This window comes from Pholis gunnellus, assembly GCF_910591455.1.
Source record: "Pholis gunnellus genome assembly, chromosome: 9".
Classification (NCBI taxonomy): Eukaryota; Metazoa; Chordata; class Actinopteri; order Perciformes; family Pholidae; genus Pholis; species Pholis gunnellus.
Genome location: NC_136535.1, coordinates 23,222,581 through 23,238,735, shown reverse-complemented (window position 1 = coordinate 23,238,735; position 16,155 = coordinate 23,222,581). Strand labels below are relative to the sequence as shown.

General features: G+C 40.9%; 2 protein-coding genes across 2 annotated transcripts; one reads left to right on the top strand and one right to left on the bottom strand.

Annotated features, from left to right (window-relative positions):
• The first annotated feature begins 940 nt into the window (after nt 1-940).
• On the top strand, nt 941-4,574 carry LOC306701074 (endonuclease domain-containing 1 protein-like). The gene is made up of 6 exons (XM_079166309.1): nt 941-1,053; nt 1,198-1,314; nt 1,443-1,543; nt 1,743-1,857; nt 2,196-2,352; nt 3,947-4,574. The coding sequence occupies exons 2-6, from the start codon at nt 1,237-1,239 to the stop codon at nt 4,336-4,338; spliced, it is 843 nt and encodes a 280-aa protein (XP_079022435.1). The 5' UTR covers nt 941-1,053; nt 1,198-1,236; the 3' UTR covers nt 4,339-4,574.
• LOC306701069 (TRPM8 channel-associated factor homolog) lies at nt 4,492-14,506 on the bottom strand. The gene is made up of 12 exons (XM_079166303.1): nt 14,413-14,506; nt 12,322-13,064; nt 11,486-11,702; nt 11,112-11,391; nt 10,403-10,689; nt 9,388-9,556; nt 9,189-9,283; nt 8,737-8,947; nt 7,707-7,943; nt 6,561-6,784; nt 6,317-6,430; nt 4,492-5,590 (listed from the first exon to the last, which is right to left on the bottom strand). The coding sequence occupies exons 2-12, from the start codon at nt 13,002-13,004 to the stop codon at nt 5,336-5,338; spliced, it is 2,772 nt and encodes a 923-aa protein (XP_079022429.1). The 5' UTR covers nt 13,005-13,064; nt 14,413-14,506; the 3' UTR covers nt 4,492-5,335.
• Between the last annotated feature and the right edge of the window lie 1,649 nt (nt 14,507-16,155).

Genomic DNA, 16,155 nt, shown 5'->3' with positions numbered 1-16,155 from the left:
GCGACAGCAGGATGCACTTCTCCAGCTGACCTCCTGACCTCTCTGGGTGCATGGAGCTGATTAAATATAGAATTCAGAGTACTTTAGAGAAGTGGGAGGAGTCCACATGTGCACTTAGCCTCTGCTCTGACCGTGGGAAAAACAACACATGAGCAGATATCTTAGTGTTACCCAACCTAAAGCTGGGCGTGGGAGACTGTCAGTGACTGCCAAAATGCACATGTTGTGAAATGTCCAGGAGGTGAACTTGATATCATATTACAGGAGTGCTTTCATGGTATTAGAACTCATTAATAGTGTCAGAGACTTGTCAAATTCACTGGAGCACAAATTCCGCTTAAATGACTCACCTCACCGACACCACAGAGCTGTGACTCCCAGTCTGACTTACAGTAACTCTGTAAAATGATCTTGTTTCCAAGAAAGTTGACAGTTGTTAAAAACTAAACAGTGTGTATTGATTTCATACAGTATTAGACAATACATGACTTACACTGAAGGCTTTAAAACCAGATGTGAAAGAAGTACTCGGATCAAAAGTAGCATTACAGGTTAGAAATTATTTGTAGCAAGTAAAAGTCCTGCATTCAAAATGTTACTTAAAATACCAAAAGCAAAAGTGGATTTGAATCATCAAAGTATCTATGTGGGGTCATTAATGTTGCAGCTGCTGCAGGTGGACCTAATTTTAAGGGGAGCTTGTGTAAAGTTATTAAATAAATGCAGTGGAGTAAAAAGTATAAAGTACACTTGGATGACATGATCCTGGTGTCACATAAAATGTCTTCTTTACATGCAGACTCTTTCACAAATTCCACTGGGATTTACAGCAGGGCTAATATTGTAAGTCTTTTTCTACACACTCGCTCTCCTTCATCCACAACAACACCTTATGCGTTGGCCAAATTCTGGTTCCCGGCACACAAGCATCACGTGTTAGCAGGAGTTCAGATAAAAGCAGAGGACAAACAGGGTGACAGGTGAGGAGAAGTCACACATAAAAGCCAGTTTCTGCTCAGAGCGGACTGTGGCGGCGGACAGGTGCACCAGCAGGTGAGTTGAAATACAAACATGAAGAGCACAAACAAACCACTTCCATGTGCAGGCTGAAGCTGTCTAAGTAGACCTACATTATATACCATACACTGAATTGTTAAATAAAAAACGTATTCTGTTGTATTTGATTCAACTCTGTAGGACGGTCAAGAATCCCTGATACCAAAGGTTTAGTCCAGGATGCAAACTTTGGTAACTTTGTGCGCTCTTCTCTCGCTTCTCTTCTCTGTTCATGCAGATGTTGTGGAGCGTTTTGAGGTTTGTGATCTTATTCCAGTTCACTCAAAAACTTTAAAAAATCTAATCTGTGTGTGTTTGTGTGTGTGTTGCACACGTGGCTCACTTAGAAGCCTGCATATTTTTGATATATTTATTTTTTGTCCCAGGATGTGCCAGAATGCATGAGTTACTTCTATAAAGAGAAGGTGCCAGAGTGGGGGGCTTCTACCCCCGGTGCTGCCCGTCTCTGTCATCGCTTCAGCAACAGGTAGGGAAAGAAATCAGACCTCTATACTTTAGTTTATATACGGCATTATAACGTGAACTTCACAAGTGCACTCAGTTAGATGTAGATTAGAACATCTGACTATTGTTTTGCAGCACTAAATGTTTCTTACACCTCATTTTTTTTCCCATTGCGACACTTCCGATTCCGGGATCATTAAAATAAACCTTTGCTCCACCAGGTATCACTTTGCCACGCTGTATGACACTAACCATCGTATTGCCGTCTACGCCGCCTATCACTTCCAGCCCAGCAATGGAGGAGGCAGGGAGAAAAGGTGGTTTGTAGAGCCTCAGGTTCGTGTGTATTGTATATGTGCATCTACGGCATTGATATGGACAAAATCAGCAGAATGTGTGTCACAGATATCAAGTATGGAGAGAACAGAATCGTACAGTAACAGAGCAGTGATTGTAACTCAAGCTGCTGTATTCTTTGGATACAGTAGAGATACTGTATTGTGCAGAAGCTTAATGGCAAAGCTGCTGCCAGTAATTTACTGTAATTTTACAATGTCATATTCAACATGAATCCACCGTAATGCATTAATATCTTTCAGTATATAATACCATATGAGTCACAGTGACACCCCGTGTACACGTACATTTAAATCTGAGGGGTTATTGCCTTGCAGCTGGTAAACATGTCCTGGCAAGCAGAGATGAAGGACGGCTACTGGCTGGGGAAGGACCACCCTGGAGTCTACCAAGGAGAGAAACAGGCCCTGAATGAGGATTACACACACTCTGGCTTCGACCGTGGTCACCTCAACCCCAATGGACACCACGCAGGTAATGGAGGTTGAACATGGGTGATTTTTGGGGGCAAAGATGTCAGTTGAGTTCAACGTCCCCCCCCACCTGATGTGCTGGATTGGAAACCTCTGATACAAGTGTTTGATTATTACTTTAAATCAATGCTCTACAGTGAAATGATTACTTCTTTTATTTTGTCCAGTGGCATTCACACAAATTCCCATACTTGTCATTTAATGTTCCTGTGAGGAACTTTTAACTATGAAACCATAATCCTCATATGGCGGCACCAACACTACACTGCTGGAGGCCCAGGCCGTATTGCTGGGCCCCGCTGGAGAAAAGGGAGGCGCAGGAGAACCACAACCAGGACTGAGAGGGGTAGACTGTCAGACCCTGCTGAAGCAAAATGAGAGGTTTTCCACAGGGACGCTGGTGCTCGGAAACACTACCACTTTTGTCCAGAGGGACCGCCAAAATCAACACAAAAGGAAAGTTTGTTGTAGTAACTTTAAGTTAGTTTGTTGTTTATTATGTGATATTAAGAGAGAAAATGTATGATGCCCACACAATTTATCCACCAAATTATAATCCAGTCAATAATTGCTGAAACTGTACGAGGTTTTACAGTGATGATTCCAATGGCAGCATGGCTCTATCTGTAGTTGATAGCCCTCACTGTAGAAGTTCACTTACTTGATATTGAATGTTGCTTTTACTCAGATTTCACACATGTATATATTTGCATTCAAGACTATTTTGCTGTGATACAATAGAATGAAGGAATAATAGCCTTCTGTATCCAAACGTAATCTTTACAGCTAAACTTTGCATCAATACGTAACACTGAATCACGGTTGAGTTACTTTCCGGTGTCTATGATTTCGTAAATTGGTGTCCGTTATCATAACCTTAATTAAGGCAGCGCTGGGAGGCTGTACGCAGATAAATATCTAGAATCTTATTTCAGTGTAAAATCATGCAGTTAATAACAGAGGATATTTGCAAATACTTAACTACTAATTGCCAAGTCTGTTTTATACTTATATTAATGTTTTACATAGAGATTAAGAATTGCATTAAGGGAATTGCTTATAATTATTTCCCATTTTGTATTTACTTGTGATCATGAAATGAATGTGTTTGACATGAAATGATTCCTTCATCTGCATCCTCTAAATATGGTACGATCTCAAGCTTGTTATCACAAGATTGTAAAAAAAAGAAAATATCTCTGAAAATATGTTTGTATTTTTTTTTTCAGTTAATATAATCCCTTACTTGTATCTATTATCTGTTATGTGCAACCGAAAAACAAGCACATTCTTATTAAAACTACTATAAGAATAATTATTGTTCAAATAGTAGCGGATATCTGATTAATATTATAATAGGTACAAAACAACCATTATCCTCAAGATTGCAGCTGCTGTAGCCTTGGTTTATAATTTAACACGTTTAAAGAACAATTTGGGTGGAATTTTAAACCTGGTAGAATGAGAATAATGAAGCTACTAGACACATATTGGTCTTTCTCTCTCTTCCTCTGCATGCTATCAAGCCACGTTTACAATACATAACTTCAATTCTAGTGTAACTTCCTGTAATCCTCCACTCCTCTCTCTTACAGTCCCGAGCCGCAATGCCACTTTCACCCTCACCAACGTGGTTCCTCAGAACCCCAAAATGAACCAGAACGCCTGGAGGATCCACGAGTCCAAGCTCACTGAACTTTTCCGGGACAAGTGCTCCAAGGCCTTCGTGCTGGTTGGCGCCATTCCCTCTGCAGACAACTGGATTGTGAAGAACAATGTGAAGCGCGTCAACATCCCAGACTACCTGTGGAACGCCTACTGCTGCGTGGACAACAACAGCAGACCCGTTCAGAGTGGCGCTGCCACGGCGAGGAACACGGAGGACAACTGGGTGGAGAAGCTCTCACTGGATGAACTGGGAGAATTCCTCCAGCAGTTCTCCGATCAGCCAGTAGGGGAGCTGTTTTACAACAACTGCAGGGCGTAAGAGATAATAAAGGATGACGGAAAAGATCATTTCACACTGTTCCCGCTATGGTGCATGTTAACATGTAACAGCCTTAAGACTAATACATTCTTTAATATTCTTCTCATTCAACCACAAATAGATGAATACAAATAAATAGAGGGACACAATGACTGTTTATTTGTCTTTTTTATTGACAGCAAAGGAAAAACATAGCAAGTGTCTGTCTTAGGAACACAGCCTGAATCACTAACTGTCATTTACATGAATATATTGTTTGATTAAATGAATGACAGAAATTAATTTCGTGTCTTGTCAAAAAGATGAACCAACCCTTCAGGTTTAATGTATGAAAAAACACCCAAGAACCCAAGAAGCAATTACAGGAATTGATGTTTAAGTATATATAGAGTAACTTTAAACACCTTGAGAGCAAATGATCAATGACAAAAACTTACTGAATCACAAAAGAAACATCCAGATATCTGTAAAACTATTAAAAGTAATATGACTCTGAAAGAAGTTGTACTTTTCAATTAGAATATACCTTTTTACTTATGCTTCTCCTGATGTTATGATGGTTTCAGAAAAACTTATTTTGCTGCTTTAAGCAACATTAATATATTTAGAATGTGTGGAATGTGAAGGGAGTCGATCATAGTGATGAACCCAAAGGGAACAACTCTGCTGTGAGTGTTTCAGTTCATAGTTTTGATTTTACAGCTCAACCAGCAGTATTATACTGATTTCAGCTGCACATTCTGAGGGAATCACCATCTTTAGAGCCTTCATGAACAGACCTAGACCTGTAATGTGAATCTTTTTAGTTGGTTATAAAGATTATTACTATTCTTTTGCGCAAAAACTCCTACAATAATAAAAAATAAGCCCATTATAGAAATGTATTCCCATTTAGAAACCACCACCCACCTCTCTGCAATTTTAATCAGCTGCAGTCTGAAAGATTGGCAGCGACTCTTACATATGATGACACGTAACACCTCACTGATGTGTCAGTTCAGTTAAGTGGCGCATCATACTCGACCATGGGGTGGTCGTCCCAGGGATCCAGCTCGGAGAGTTTCTCCTCAGTAGCTGTGCCTATGGGCCAGCTCCAGGCCCTAAAGAATTCACACAGGTTCATCCCGACAGTCTGGGAGAAAGTCACAGCATACAGGTTCATCTTTCCGTCGTTGTCACAGGGAAAGTCGGTCATCTTGTGGTAGGCAGCAAACACCTTCTTAAAGGCATTCCAGCCAAACTTTTCCTGGAGCTGCATGGAAGGAGACAGAGGTTGAGGGAAAACACAGTGGGTTGGTGGCAGAATGAAAGTTATTATTATTATTAGAGGCTATTTTAGTCGCACGACAACGGGGCTGTAATGTCACTCAGTCCATCAATCCATCAAGATAGTTCAGAGGGAAATATCTCAACATTTATCGGATGGAAACTTTCCCTTTATGAAGCATCAAGTAGGTTAAATCAGTTTACCATTTATAATTAAAATCTAAACGTTGACATGAAAAGTGTTCCGATATGACAAGATTGTGCTATCAGCTGTACTTTAAGCATATTGACATGAACATGCAAACAATGTAAACAATATCTCATACGCTACTAAATTCAGCCATAAAACTAACAACTGCTCAGGCCGACAAAGTGCAGCTGAAGCTGACGCATTACACCAAAAACTGGTAAAGGTCACCTGAGCTTGATGGTGTGCAGGTAATACTGAGGAGTATTGTGCACAGTACAGAGGGTAAACCGCTGCAAATTGGTGAATTTATCAGACTAAACTTGGATTTGTTTTAACCCAAAATGATCTTCCCATCACTCACAAAAGAAATTAAATGTTCTATTCCATCTACAGCCTCATAGGGGCAGCGGCATGACTTTAGACTTAAAGCCTTACTTGCATTTCCTGGGTTTCGATGCTGGATAAATGGGGACCCAAGCATAGCTTCTCTACAGAATTTAAAACACAGCAATTCCCTTTCACCTGCATGTATGTCTCCAGAGCCACAAACGCTGTCCAGTCGCTGAGCTCCTTGCCCTCTTCAACAAACTTCTCAACAGAATTCGTCCGACTTTCCAAGGTCAGAGATGGACTAGCCTGCATTGAAGGAATCATATCATGATGTTAACCAAGGGGAAATAACCGGACTGAGATGTCCGGTTATGAAAATGTGATCACAGAAAAAACAAATAAAATGTGTGTCCAAGATAAAAGTGTTTTACTCCACCTTTGCCCTGTTGATCCCCAGCACCTCTTCATGCACATACACTGACCACAGGTTGCTTGTGGCGTATGTGGTGTGTGGTGGGAACTCCCAGCAGCTTCTCTGTTGGTTTTGTCCCAGTCCATGAATTTGTCCCCACAGGCCTTTGGTCCTTGCCTCCCCTGGTTTGACCAGCTCAGTTGATCTAGATGAGTTCATCATCATAGGGTACCCTGCGTGCAACCAACCTGGACGGAGAGACGTTAGAAACACAAACACGTGTTTGACTTTTCAATAGCAATGCACATTAACAGAGATGTCTTCGGGACATGGTCGTACGCAGAGCTGGTTTCCGTCCTATTTGGCTACTTTTCATTACTTTTGGGCTGGGTAAAATAGCGTCGGGCGGGTCGATGAAATATGGGCTTTTGTCTGAATTTGGCAGGTTTTAGGTTGTGATTGAGCTGGACACTGTCAATCTGATCTGGCAACACTGGAGAGGAGTTGCCATTTGTGAACTGATGAGCTCAAGTGAGCACAAGTTACATTAGCTCATCATTAACATCAGCCTAACATATTCCTTTTTACAAAACTTGTCAATATATGGTATGAAATATATTATTCTGTACAATAGTATGAAAATAGTTGTATCGACAGTACATTATCATTGCATTTATGTGGGGCTTGTCTAAACCACACAACACAATATAACACACATGGTACCTAATATAATATAGAGCAATCAAAAACAGCTGCGGCGCCTGGCTCTAAAAACTGTGGTCGCTTTGATCTCGTGACGTTATCGTTGCATGACATCAGAGTCTGGATCAAGTCCGACACAAATCTAATCAGTATGTATTGCGCGACGATCAATGATTCTGCGCAGGCCTGGCTCATCCCGAACACACCGAATAATAGTCTGCCGGCAATAATAGTCAGTAGTCAACATTTGTTGTTGCTAACTTGTGTTGCGTTGTGGCCCTTGCTTGTGTACGACACTATTCGACCACCGTAGATCTGGGTCCAAGACAGAAGAAGTTTTTTCTTTAAATTGTATTTATTTCTAAACAGTTTAAATAATGCAAACACCATTCTTTTTTTTTTTAAGCACATGCTGCGAAGACATCCTTTGATTGAACATGTGAGTATGCGACAGCAAAACACACTTACCAGCCGAGATCTGCACATCTGCTACAATGCGTTCTTTGCGGGTAAATCTGTGCGGTATGACAGACAGATCTGCGACGCCCTTCATGATGTCATTCCAAAGTGCTTCCACACCCTTAAGGCACTCCAGGTCTCGAACAACGTCTGTTGGCACAGTGAGGACGATGTTGTCAAACTCCAGCTCTGCCCACGGTGAAGGAGATTTGCGCAGCCACGACCAATGAGCTGCTGTCGTCACGCCTGAAACAAACAAAGGGACGAGGTTGGAGTGCAATCAAAACAAAGCTTTGAATTATAGTATTTTTTGTCAAAAGCACCATTGTAGGCAGACTGTAAATACAGCATGACGTCCTCATGCCAACAACTGCATGTTTCAAAGAAAACATTGCTTCTTTTACTAAATGGGTTTCATGAATACAACATACTCATAAAAGAAGTAAAGTAGTGGGCTTTTGTTTATTAGGGTATTGGAAATAACGTGTAGTAGTATTATGTATCGAGAAAGACCACATACGGTGGGCAGAAGAGGAGGTTGATGGGTCCAACAAACAAACACAGGACTTTCAACCACGAGACAGGCACTCGGCACTGCGTCCGTGACGGTTTTGTTGCCTCAACTTAACTTTCGTTTTGTTGAATAATGTCGCCCGGAAAAAAAGTATTTCCCCAAAACATTGACACGAAACCAATACATACTCTGGTTTAACATTTCCATTTGTTTGGATGTTGAATAATGTACATTGTCCTTCTTTTTTTTTTATGAAATCAAACTAACATAACTCAATAAAATAAAAAAAACATGTTTGTTGAAAGCTACCTGAAAAAGAAAAGAGTAAACTGAGTTGAGTCAGTCAACAAGTGCTCAACAGCCCTCTGGGCCCCTAACAGGTTATTGAAAAAAAAAAAGAAGAAGAAGTAAACTAGACAAGAAACTTTCTTTTCAGGCAACAAATGTTCATACTGCTGCACGATGTGATCTAGATTTTCCTTACAGTCCTTTGTGGAGCATGAACAGACAGTGACACACACTCACCTGACATGTAATAAGGAGCAGGTACAGCCATCTGCACTATGACCTCTGCCCCCTCCACCTTTGTGTTGGGTGGAGCCAACAGGTAGATAAGTCCCCCCCACAGGTTCCACACCTGCACCTTCTCTGAGATGACAGGAAATTGCTCATAAACATGAGGTGCTCTCTTCAACTCTTCGGCATTCAGGTGGAAGGTTTGACAACCGACCTGGATCTGAGGGAGACATGGATATGTGTTACTTCTTGGAAAAACAGCAAGAAAAGTTAGATTTTGTAGGAGATGCATGTAAGTCAATGGATATAAAACAAGCCAGAATAGCATGAATAAATTGAGGCATAAAAGGATATTAATAGAGGTGAAATGTACAAGATACGTTTGTGATTTGGGGCTTTATTGACAAAACAGACCTGACTTAGAGGTATAAATTACCAGAACATTGACAAAAACACCGTACCTTCCACTTCATGTTGACAAGGTTTGCTGGTACGATCATCTCAGTCCTCATACCAGGATAGAGGTACAGGCCTGTACTGATCCAAGTCTCCTCTCCTGGCACACATAAAAATGAGCAAAAAGGTCCATTTAAGTCACAAGAAAAATGTAACGGCCTTCATGTGAATGCAATGTAATACCACACACACACTACATCTGACCTGCTGTGTTAGCACTAATCATGATCCTTTGGGTTCCCACTGTTGGCATCAAAGGCTTGATGAGGAAGGGCAGCAGGACATCATGATATTGGGACACATTATAGACCTCTCTCCCCAATCTGAGAAGTAGATGTTCTTTGGGTGTCTTCACAGGGTTCTTCTCACTCACCTTGAAATAAAGTGAACATGAGTAATCTTAAAACACAATCTGATTGGTTGATAGCCAACAAGTTTCCAGTGAGAGCAACAATATGAATGAATAGGCCTAGCTTAGTGATGACAACAAAGGGCATTCGTAGTTGCAAAACACTTTTGAATGTGAAAAGTACAGTATGTTTAAAGGTGCAAGATCCAAGATTGGGAGCATTTCAATTGCCTCTCAACAGCTCTCTAAATTCATATCTCAGTCCTTTGAAATTAGGCGGGAGAGGCTGTGTTTGTTTGAGGGTGAATATAAGGGAGACAGGAGTGTGGATGCTAATGTCAGACAGACTGGCATGCCCAGATTTATTGTACTGGGAGGTGGAGGCTGTGAATTCAGACCATCACCAAATAATGTCAGTGTCAGTGTGAATAATGTGATTCTAGTGTAGAGTTGATGAAGGTGCAATAGGTAGCGTATGTAGCCGGCTAACTTTCGTACAAACTAAACATACTCACAGCAAGTCGCAGACTCACAGGAGTCGAGATTTTGCAGTAACGACTAAACGAGCAGTTGACTGACAACTTTGTCCAGCTCATTTTTTGTAACCAGTGTAGCATTTAAGTATCGAGGAATTAGCAAACTAGCTAGCTAGCAGATAGCTGGCTAGTTAGCTAGCGTCCTAGTTCTGCCATGCTACTCTGGCCAATTTCCTGCTTACTAGCCATCCGTCCCGGCGAGCTGCAACAACACTTTACAGCCCCACTGATGTGTTTGTCACCATAACAACTAAGAACAATCACCATATATTTTTTTGTAATTCATAACATTACATATATTCAATCATAGACTCAAAAGTCATTCATGACCCACCTGTGGAATACCGCTTGACTTCAATACATCAGTAAGGACGGACAACACCCGTATGTAGGAGTAGTTGTCATAAGCCTTCATTGGCAAGTAGTTGGAGCAATCCACGCCCAGTTGCTGAAGGAGTTCCTCCTCAAGTTTTCCACCCTGGAGAACATGATCAGCAAAGAGACGCAGACGAGTGAGGAAGTAGCCTTTGTCTTTCTTGTCCTCGGTATACACCTTGTAGGATCTTTCCTTCATGAATGTCGGCAACAGGCTCAAGCCCATTTTGTTCAGGATCTTGTTTCCTGAAACACAGTTAAAACAAATATCACCTGATCTACTGGTCCCCCAACATTTAAATAACTCCAAAATAGCCTTTTTGTGTCTCTGTACTCTTATGTCTATACTCTTTTTTAACTTAGGTTTATGAAGGTGTGTTATATGTACGGTATAAAGCAGTAAACTGCTGATAAGGAACCACAATAATCACTTAGGCTGCAGATTAACCATCCTCCTTTTTGAACCCCACCACTGTCATTTCTGCTGTACTTTGACACTGAAAATGATAGTATTTAGCGCTGTGGAAAGCATTATGTGGGGCTGAATTTACATGTGACTGATAAGTGTCAGTACAGTACGATATCACATGAATATGCTGAGCAATCCTACATCACCAGGTGTTGAAATGGGAACCACAGAATAAAACTTTTGTGGTGCATTATCATACCTGTGTAATCCGTCATTGTGTTTTGCCCAGGGTGACCACATGCCCAGTTCCAGGCATGTCCACCAATCAGCAGACCTCCTCCTTCTGCCACAAAGTTTTGGATTTCCTCCATACGATCGGCACCGTACACTGTACGAACGAATACACTCAGGTCTTTCTTAAACTCCGTCTCCTCATGCTTTACCCCTGACTCGAGGAGAAGGCGTGGCTCAACACCAACAACCCCCTTCCGGCCTTGGTCCAGCCAACCAATGGCATTGTTCCAAAATGAAGTCAGTTTCTGTAATGAAAAGAGTTAGAAAGAGTTTTTACTACGTGCTCAATTTAACTTACAATGAACGATTTCTGTTCAAATAAAGAAATTTAAACAGTACCTTTTCTTTCAGAAAAGCTTCATGTGTGACCAAGATGACTCGTCCCTTCCCATAGTAGGTTCCTGCCAGGAATACTCGCCCATCCTCAGTGGTACCAATGGGGAATGCCAGCGGGCCGTGGACCACAGCCAAAGAAGCGCAAATATCATGGCTGATGTCAAACTCTGAAACCCCCTGGAGTAAGAACTTGAGGTCATCGGCAAAATCCTTACCGACACTGTATTAGGGAAAACAGGTGGGAGAAAGCGAGACACAGAAGTTGACGGGTGGACCAGGAGAAGAAGACGTCCATCATCCTCGTGCCCTGTACCAGTATTATTACATAATTTTTTCAGTAATAATAAACTTTATTTATATAGGACTTTTCAAAGCTACGGTTGCAAAATGCTTGACAAGATATTAAACAATTTTAAATAGTTTAAAAGTTATACAACATTGAGTAAAGAAGCAACATATGTGAAAAGAAATGCTCAATGAATTAGCCTAATCACAGGAACAAATGTCAGTGAGATGATCTAGATTTGTTTGCTGCATCAAGCAGAATTTCAACAAAGAAAATCTTGTAAAATGTTCTTAAGTAAGTAAACCTACAAAGGTTATGTATAATAAATGAAATGTGTCGTATTATGCTCCTGCCGTGGATTAAGGGTTGGAATATTACAACCTGCTCATTAGACAAAACAATGCAATGTATTTTAAATGACAATTAAACAATGTAAATTGCTTCAGTGATCGAGCTGTATAATTTGGTATTAATGATGAGGGCCACACATGGAGCAGATTTTAGATTAACAGAAAAGTCCCACATTTGAAATAGAAGAGGAGTATACACTTACCGTAAAGCCATCCAGGAGGGTGGGATCTGTGGGGGGACAGACAGGATCTCTTTCTTCCCACAATGCTTAGTAATGTAGATCCCAGCCACAGCGGACACTTTGTTCCCTGGATAATTTAGAGTTGGGTCCTCCTTAGGGTGTTGTTGAACCCAGCTCCACGCCTGCCCTCCCATCAGCACTCCTCCTCCAGCTTTCAGAAAAGCCACCAGGTCCTTCACGTCTGGATCGACGTGGTAGCCGTCCGTCACGTACACACCAACATTCCGGTTCTCACTGAAGGCCCCAACAACTGTGGATGGGAAGCTGCATTTGCAGAGTTTATCAGTGGCTTTCGTGGCGGTTTTGTAGACCCCCACAGACAGGTTGTCGGATACATCTCCTCTCAGCCAGGTCAGAGCGTTCGCTGTCAGAGCAGGAAAGTCATACATGTAGCTCTCATGACCCAGGACCACAATCCTCCCACGGCCGTACTGAGAGGCTGCCATCAGGATCTGGCCATCGCTGTTTATTGCTAAAGGAAAAGCATGCGCTCCAGTCAGCAACAGCTCACTGGGAACACTGGGGCCATTGATGTCCAGCTCCCCAATGCCTCTCATCAGGGACATGTAGGACCGAGTGAATCGGGTGGACATGGTGGGAAGCATTGATGAGCTGCAGGTTTGACATTTTTGGCAAGACTGCATGATTGCAGAAGAATAGTGTTGAGTCAGAGGTAAGTTGTGATGGTGGATTGTCAGGCTGTCCTGTGAGAGAAGAAGGATTATTGCAATCAGCTTGTGCGATAATGCATGATTTGTCGACAGTGATACAGGGATTCTTTCTGCATTATGTCATGTGTAGGAATAAAAAACAAATGTGGGTGAGATTGATCTTGCATTATCAAATAAAACAAGTTTAAATAAATTAGGTTATTTACTCAGTAAATTTGTATTGTGCAGCAAGCACAGATTCAGTTATTATATTTGTTGGAATGCTGTAAGCATTCCAACAACTATTGTTACCCTGTTCTTTATTCTTCCTTATATTTTCATTATATTTCTTCTGTACATTTTTTCAAACGCTTCTGCTCCTTCATATTTTAAGCTACAGAAACCGTTCATATATCAAAATGTTCAGCTAATATTTCTAATCTTTAAACTTTTTGAATTTGCAATTTTTTTTTGAATGGGATGTGAACGGAGAATATTTTCAAATCCTCTTAAACTTCCTCAACTTTCAAAGCCTTCTTCTTCTTCTTCATACTTTCAGCTAATGACACCATAGTTCAACATTTCAACTGGAAGGGTTTTCAGCAGTGCAGTTCAAATGCTTTCGGGCTTCAACATTTTTCAGACAGGTAGTCTCCCATTTCTGTATTTTCAGCAATTTGTAATCTTTAAAAATTTTTGAATTATTAAGCTTTTTGCAATTCTTTTTTTGAATTGGATATCTATTTTCAGGAATGTTTTTGCAATTAATTTCAGCTTTCAGCTTTCAGCATTCCAACGCATTTTCAGCAGGAAATGCATTTTCTAGTGTGACATATTGTGCATATTTTTGCCAATTGAATGTCCTTTTGTCCATTGTCTGCAAATTTCAGTGGATATCATCATAAAAAACATGATCTAAGACCTTAATTTGACAGAACATCTCATTACAAGTCCTTCATTTGAGCAGAATACGAATATTAAAAGTAGCTGCTGGCAACGACGAGAAAAAACATTTATTTATTTATTCTAAAACACCTATCAAATATGTTTCTTTATAGATTCACATAAATGTACATGTTTTTATGGTCAAGTTATCTCTATTCAAACAGCAAAAGAGTGAACTTTATGTTATCTTCTACTCAGATCACATCACTTGTCGACCTGAAAGTAGGTCCCTCCCCAACTTGATTCATCAAACCTACACCTGCAACTCATTTGATTGATTACAGACATGCTATAACACATTTCTATTTCTAAAAATGTCATATTCTAAAACACCTATCAAGTATGTTTCTTTAAAGGTTCACACAAATGTATTGTCAAGTTTTCTCTACTCAAACATGCAAAAGAGTGAAATTCATCACGACCAAAACAAAATGAATGGTTTTCAACAAACACTTACCTCAAACTGCTCCCTGGATGGACCAGAACTCTAATCTGTGGATTCTTATCAGTACCTGGGTATCTGGCAAGTCAGATCAAAAGTTGGTTATCTGTACCGTAGCAAAGCCTCTTTTATTCACTCTAACAGTCCGTCCCATCTTAGACTGCGGTGATGTAATCTACAGGTCCGCCTCCAAAAGGCTCATCAATAAACTAGATGTCATCTGCCAAACCGCCATCAGCTGCTCCTTTCAACATTCTTAAAAATAATTAAAAGGGAGGTGTGTGGTGCAAAAAGTAAATTTGTTGCCTGAGGGCAACAAGTTGTCATAGAGGGATAACTGTAGCCTGTACTCTCTTGTCAACTGGCCATAACTACCCGCATATCACTGACACTGCGTCTGAGTTTGCTTCTCCAGGAACAATGTTTGTTTTTTATTGTACTACGTATACGTAGTGGATATCATCATAAAAGAACATGAACCAAGAACTACATTTTAAAGAACATCCCATTACATGTCCTTCATTTGAGCAAAATACTAATATTAAAAATAATCTGACTGCAAGAAACAACGAGAAAAACATTTATTTATTCTAAAACACCTATCAAGTTTGCTTCTTTATAGATTCACATAAATGTATATGTTTTTATTGTCAAATTATCTCTATTCAAACGTGCATAAGAGTGAACTTTATCTTATCTTCAAATCAGATCACATCACTTGTCTACCTGAAAGTAGCTCCCTCCCCAACTTGATTAATCAAACCTGCTCCTGCACCTCATTTGATTGATTCTAGACATGTAATTACAGTCTTTGTCATAAATTTATCTTGATCTTAGATTGTTCTTATCTTGCCTGTCTGATTATCTAACTCCTGGTGTTTCAGGTCCTGTCACTCACACCCTATCATCACTCATTCCCCTCACCTAGTCTTCCACGCCCAACTCACCTGCAGCAATTTCCCTCTGTCAGATTGTCTCGTGTGTTACTGCCAAGCTCTCCGGCGTTATCCTCCTTTCAATATCTGATCTGTCTGTTCCGACCCTGTCTGCCTGTTTTCGACCTTGGATTCTCTGCCTGCCCTTTTTTTGAATTGTTTGCCTGATTGACCGATCTCCCGGTTTTGACCCTGCCTGAAAATAAGTAAATCAAACTATACTTGTTACTGATGGGACCATGTGCTTCTGACCATGTGCTTTGAAACAAAGGGATCTGGCCTGCTTATGTTGCAGAGCAATCTGCAGCCTGATTGCAGTAGGTGATAAGAGCAAGCTCACATGGCCTTAGATGTAAAAAGCCATAAAACATCAACATTACCATCTAATTGGACGAGGGCCACAGACACCCCAGGACCCCTGTGGCTCTGCCACCAAACTACAAAACACCTGAGCACCCTCAACTCTTTGCCAGTCCATGCGATTCAAATCGCAAGTAAGGAGGCAAGGACACAACGTTTCTGTTTTTAAAAGAAACCTAGGTCAGTTTTACATTCGCTGGACATATAGAGAATGTTTGTTTTGTTTTTGTTCCGCATCCTTAAAGGAGAAGGACAATTTGCCTGCAGAAGTGAAGGAAACGGATTCTTCAGAGAAAGAGAAGGACAGATTCTCCTTCTAACCAAGTCGACTTTGTGCCAGCCGTAAGGACGAGAATTCCCTTACTGAGCCGAAGAAATTCTCCACCACAGAGAGAATTTATGGCGCGGCACGGAGCTCGAGATACTGGATTCAACCGAGGAACTCGAAGGACCATCGGCCACT

Bases quoted from the DNA above. Each gene is read 5' to 3' on its own strand.
- LOC306701069 (XM_079166303.1), bottom strand. From the start codon at position 13,004: ATGCAGTCTTGCCAAAAATGTCAAACCTGCAGCTCATCAATGCTTCCC. The intron at 11,703-12,321 runs GTAAGTGTATAC...TCCCTAATACAG, and splicing joins CCCTCCTGGATGGCTTTACG to TGTCGGTAAGGATTTTGCCG. The intron at 11,392-11,485 runs GTACTGTTTAAA...TTTTCATTACAG, and splicing joins AAGCTTTTCTGAAAGAAAAG to AAACTGACTTCATTTTGGAA.
- LOC306701074 (XM_079166309.1), top strand. From the start codon at position 1,237: ATGCAAACTTTGGTAACTTTGTGCGCTCTTCTCTCGCTTCTCTTCTCT. The intron at 1,858-2,195 runs GTTCGTGTGTAT...ATTGCCTTGCAG, and splicing joins GGTGGTTTGTAGAGCCTCAG to CTGGTAAACATGTCCTGGCA. The intron at 2,353-3,946 runs GTAATGGAGGTT...TCTCTCTTACAG, and splicing joins CCCCAATGGACACCACGCAG to TCCCGAGCCGCAATGCCACT.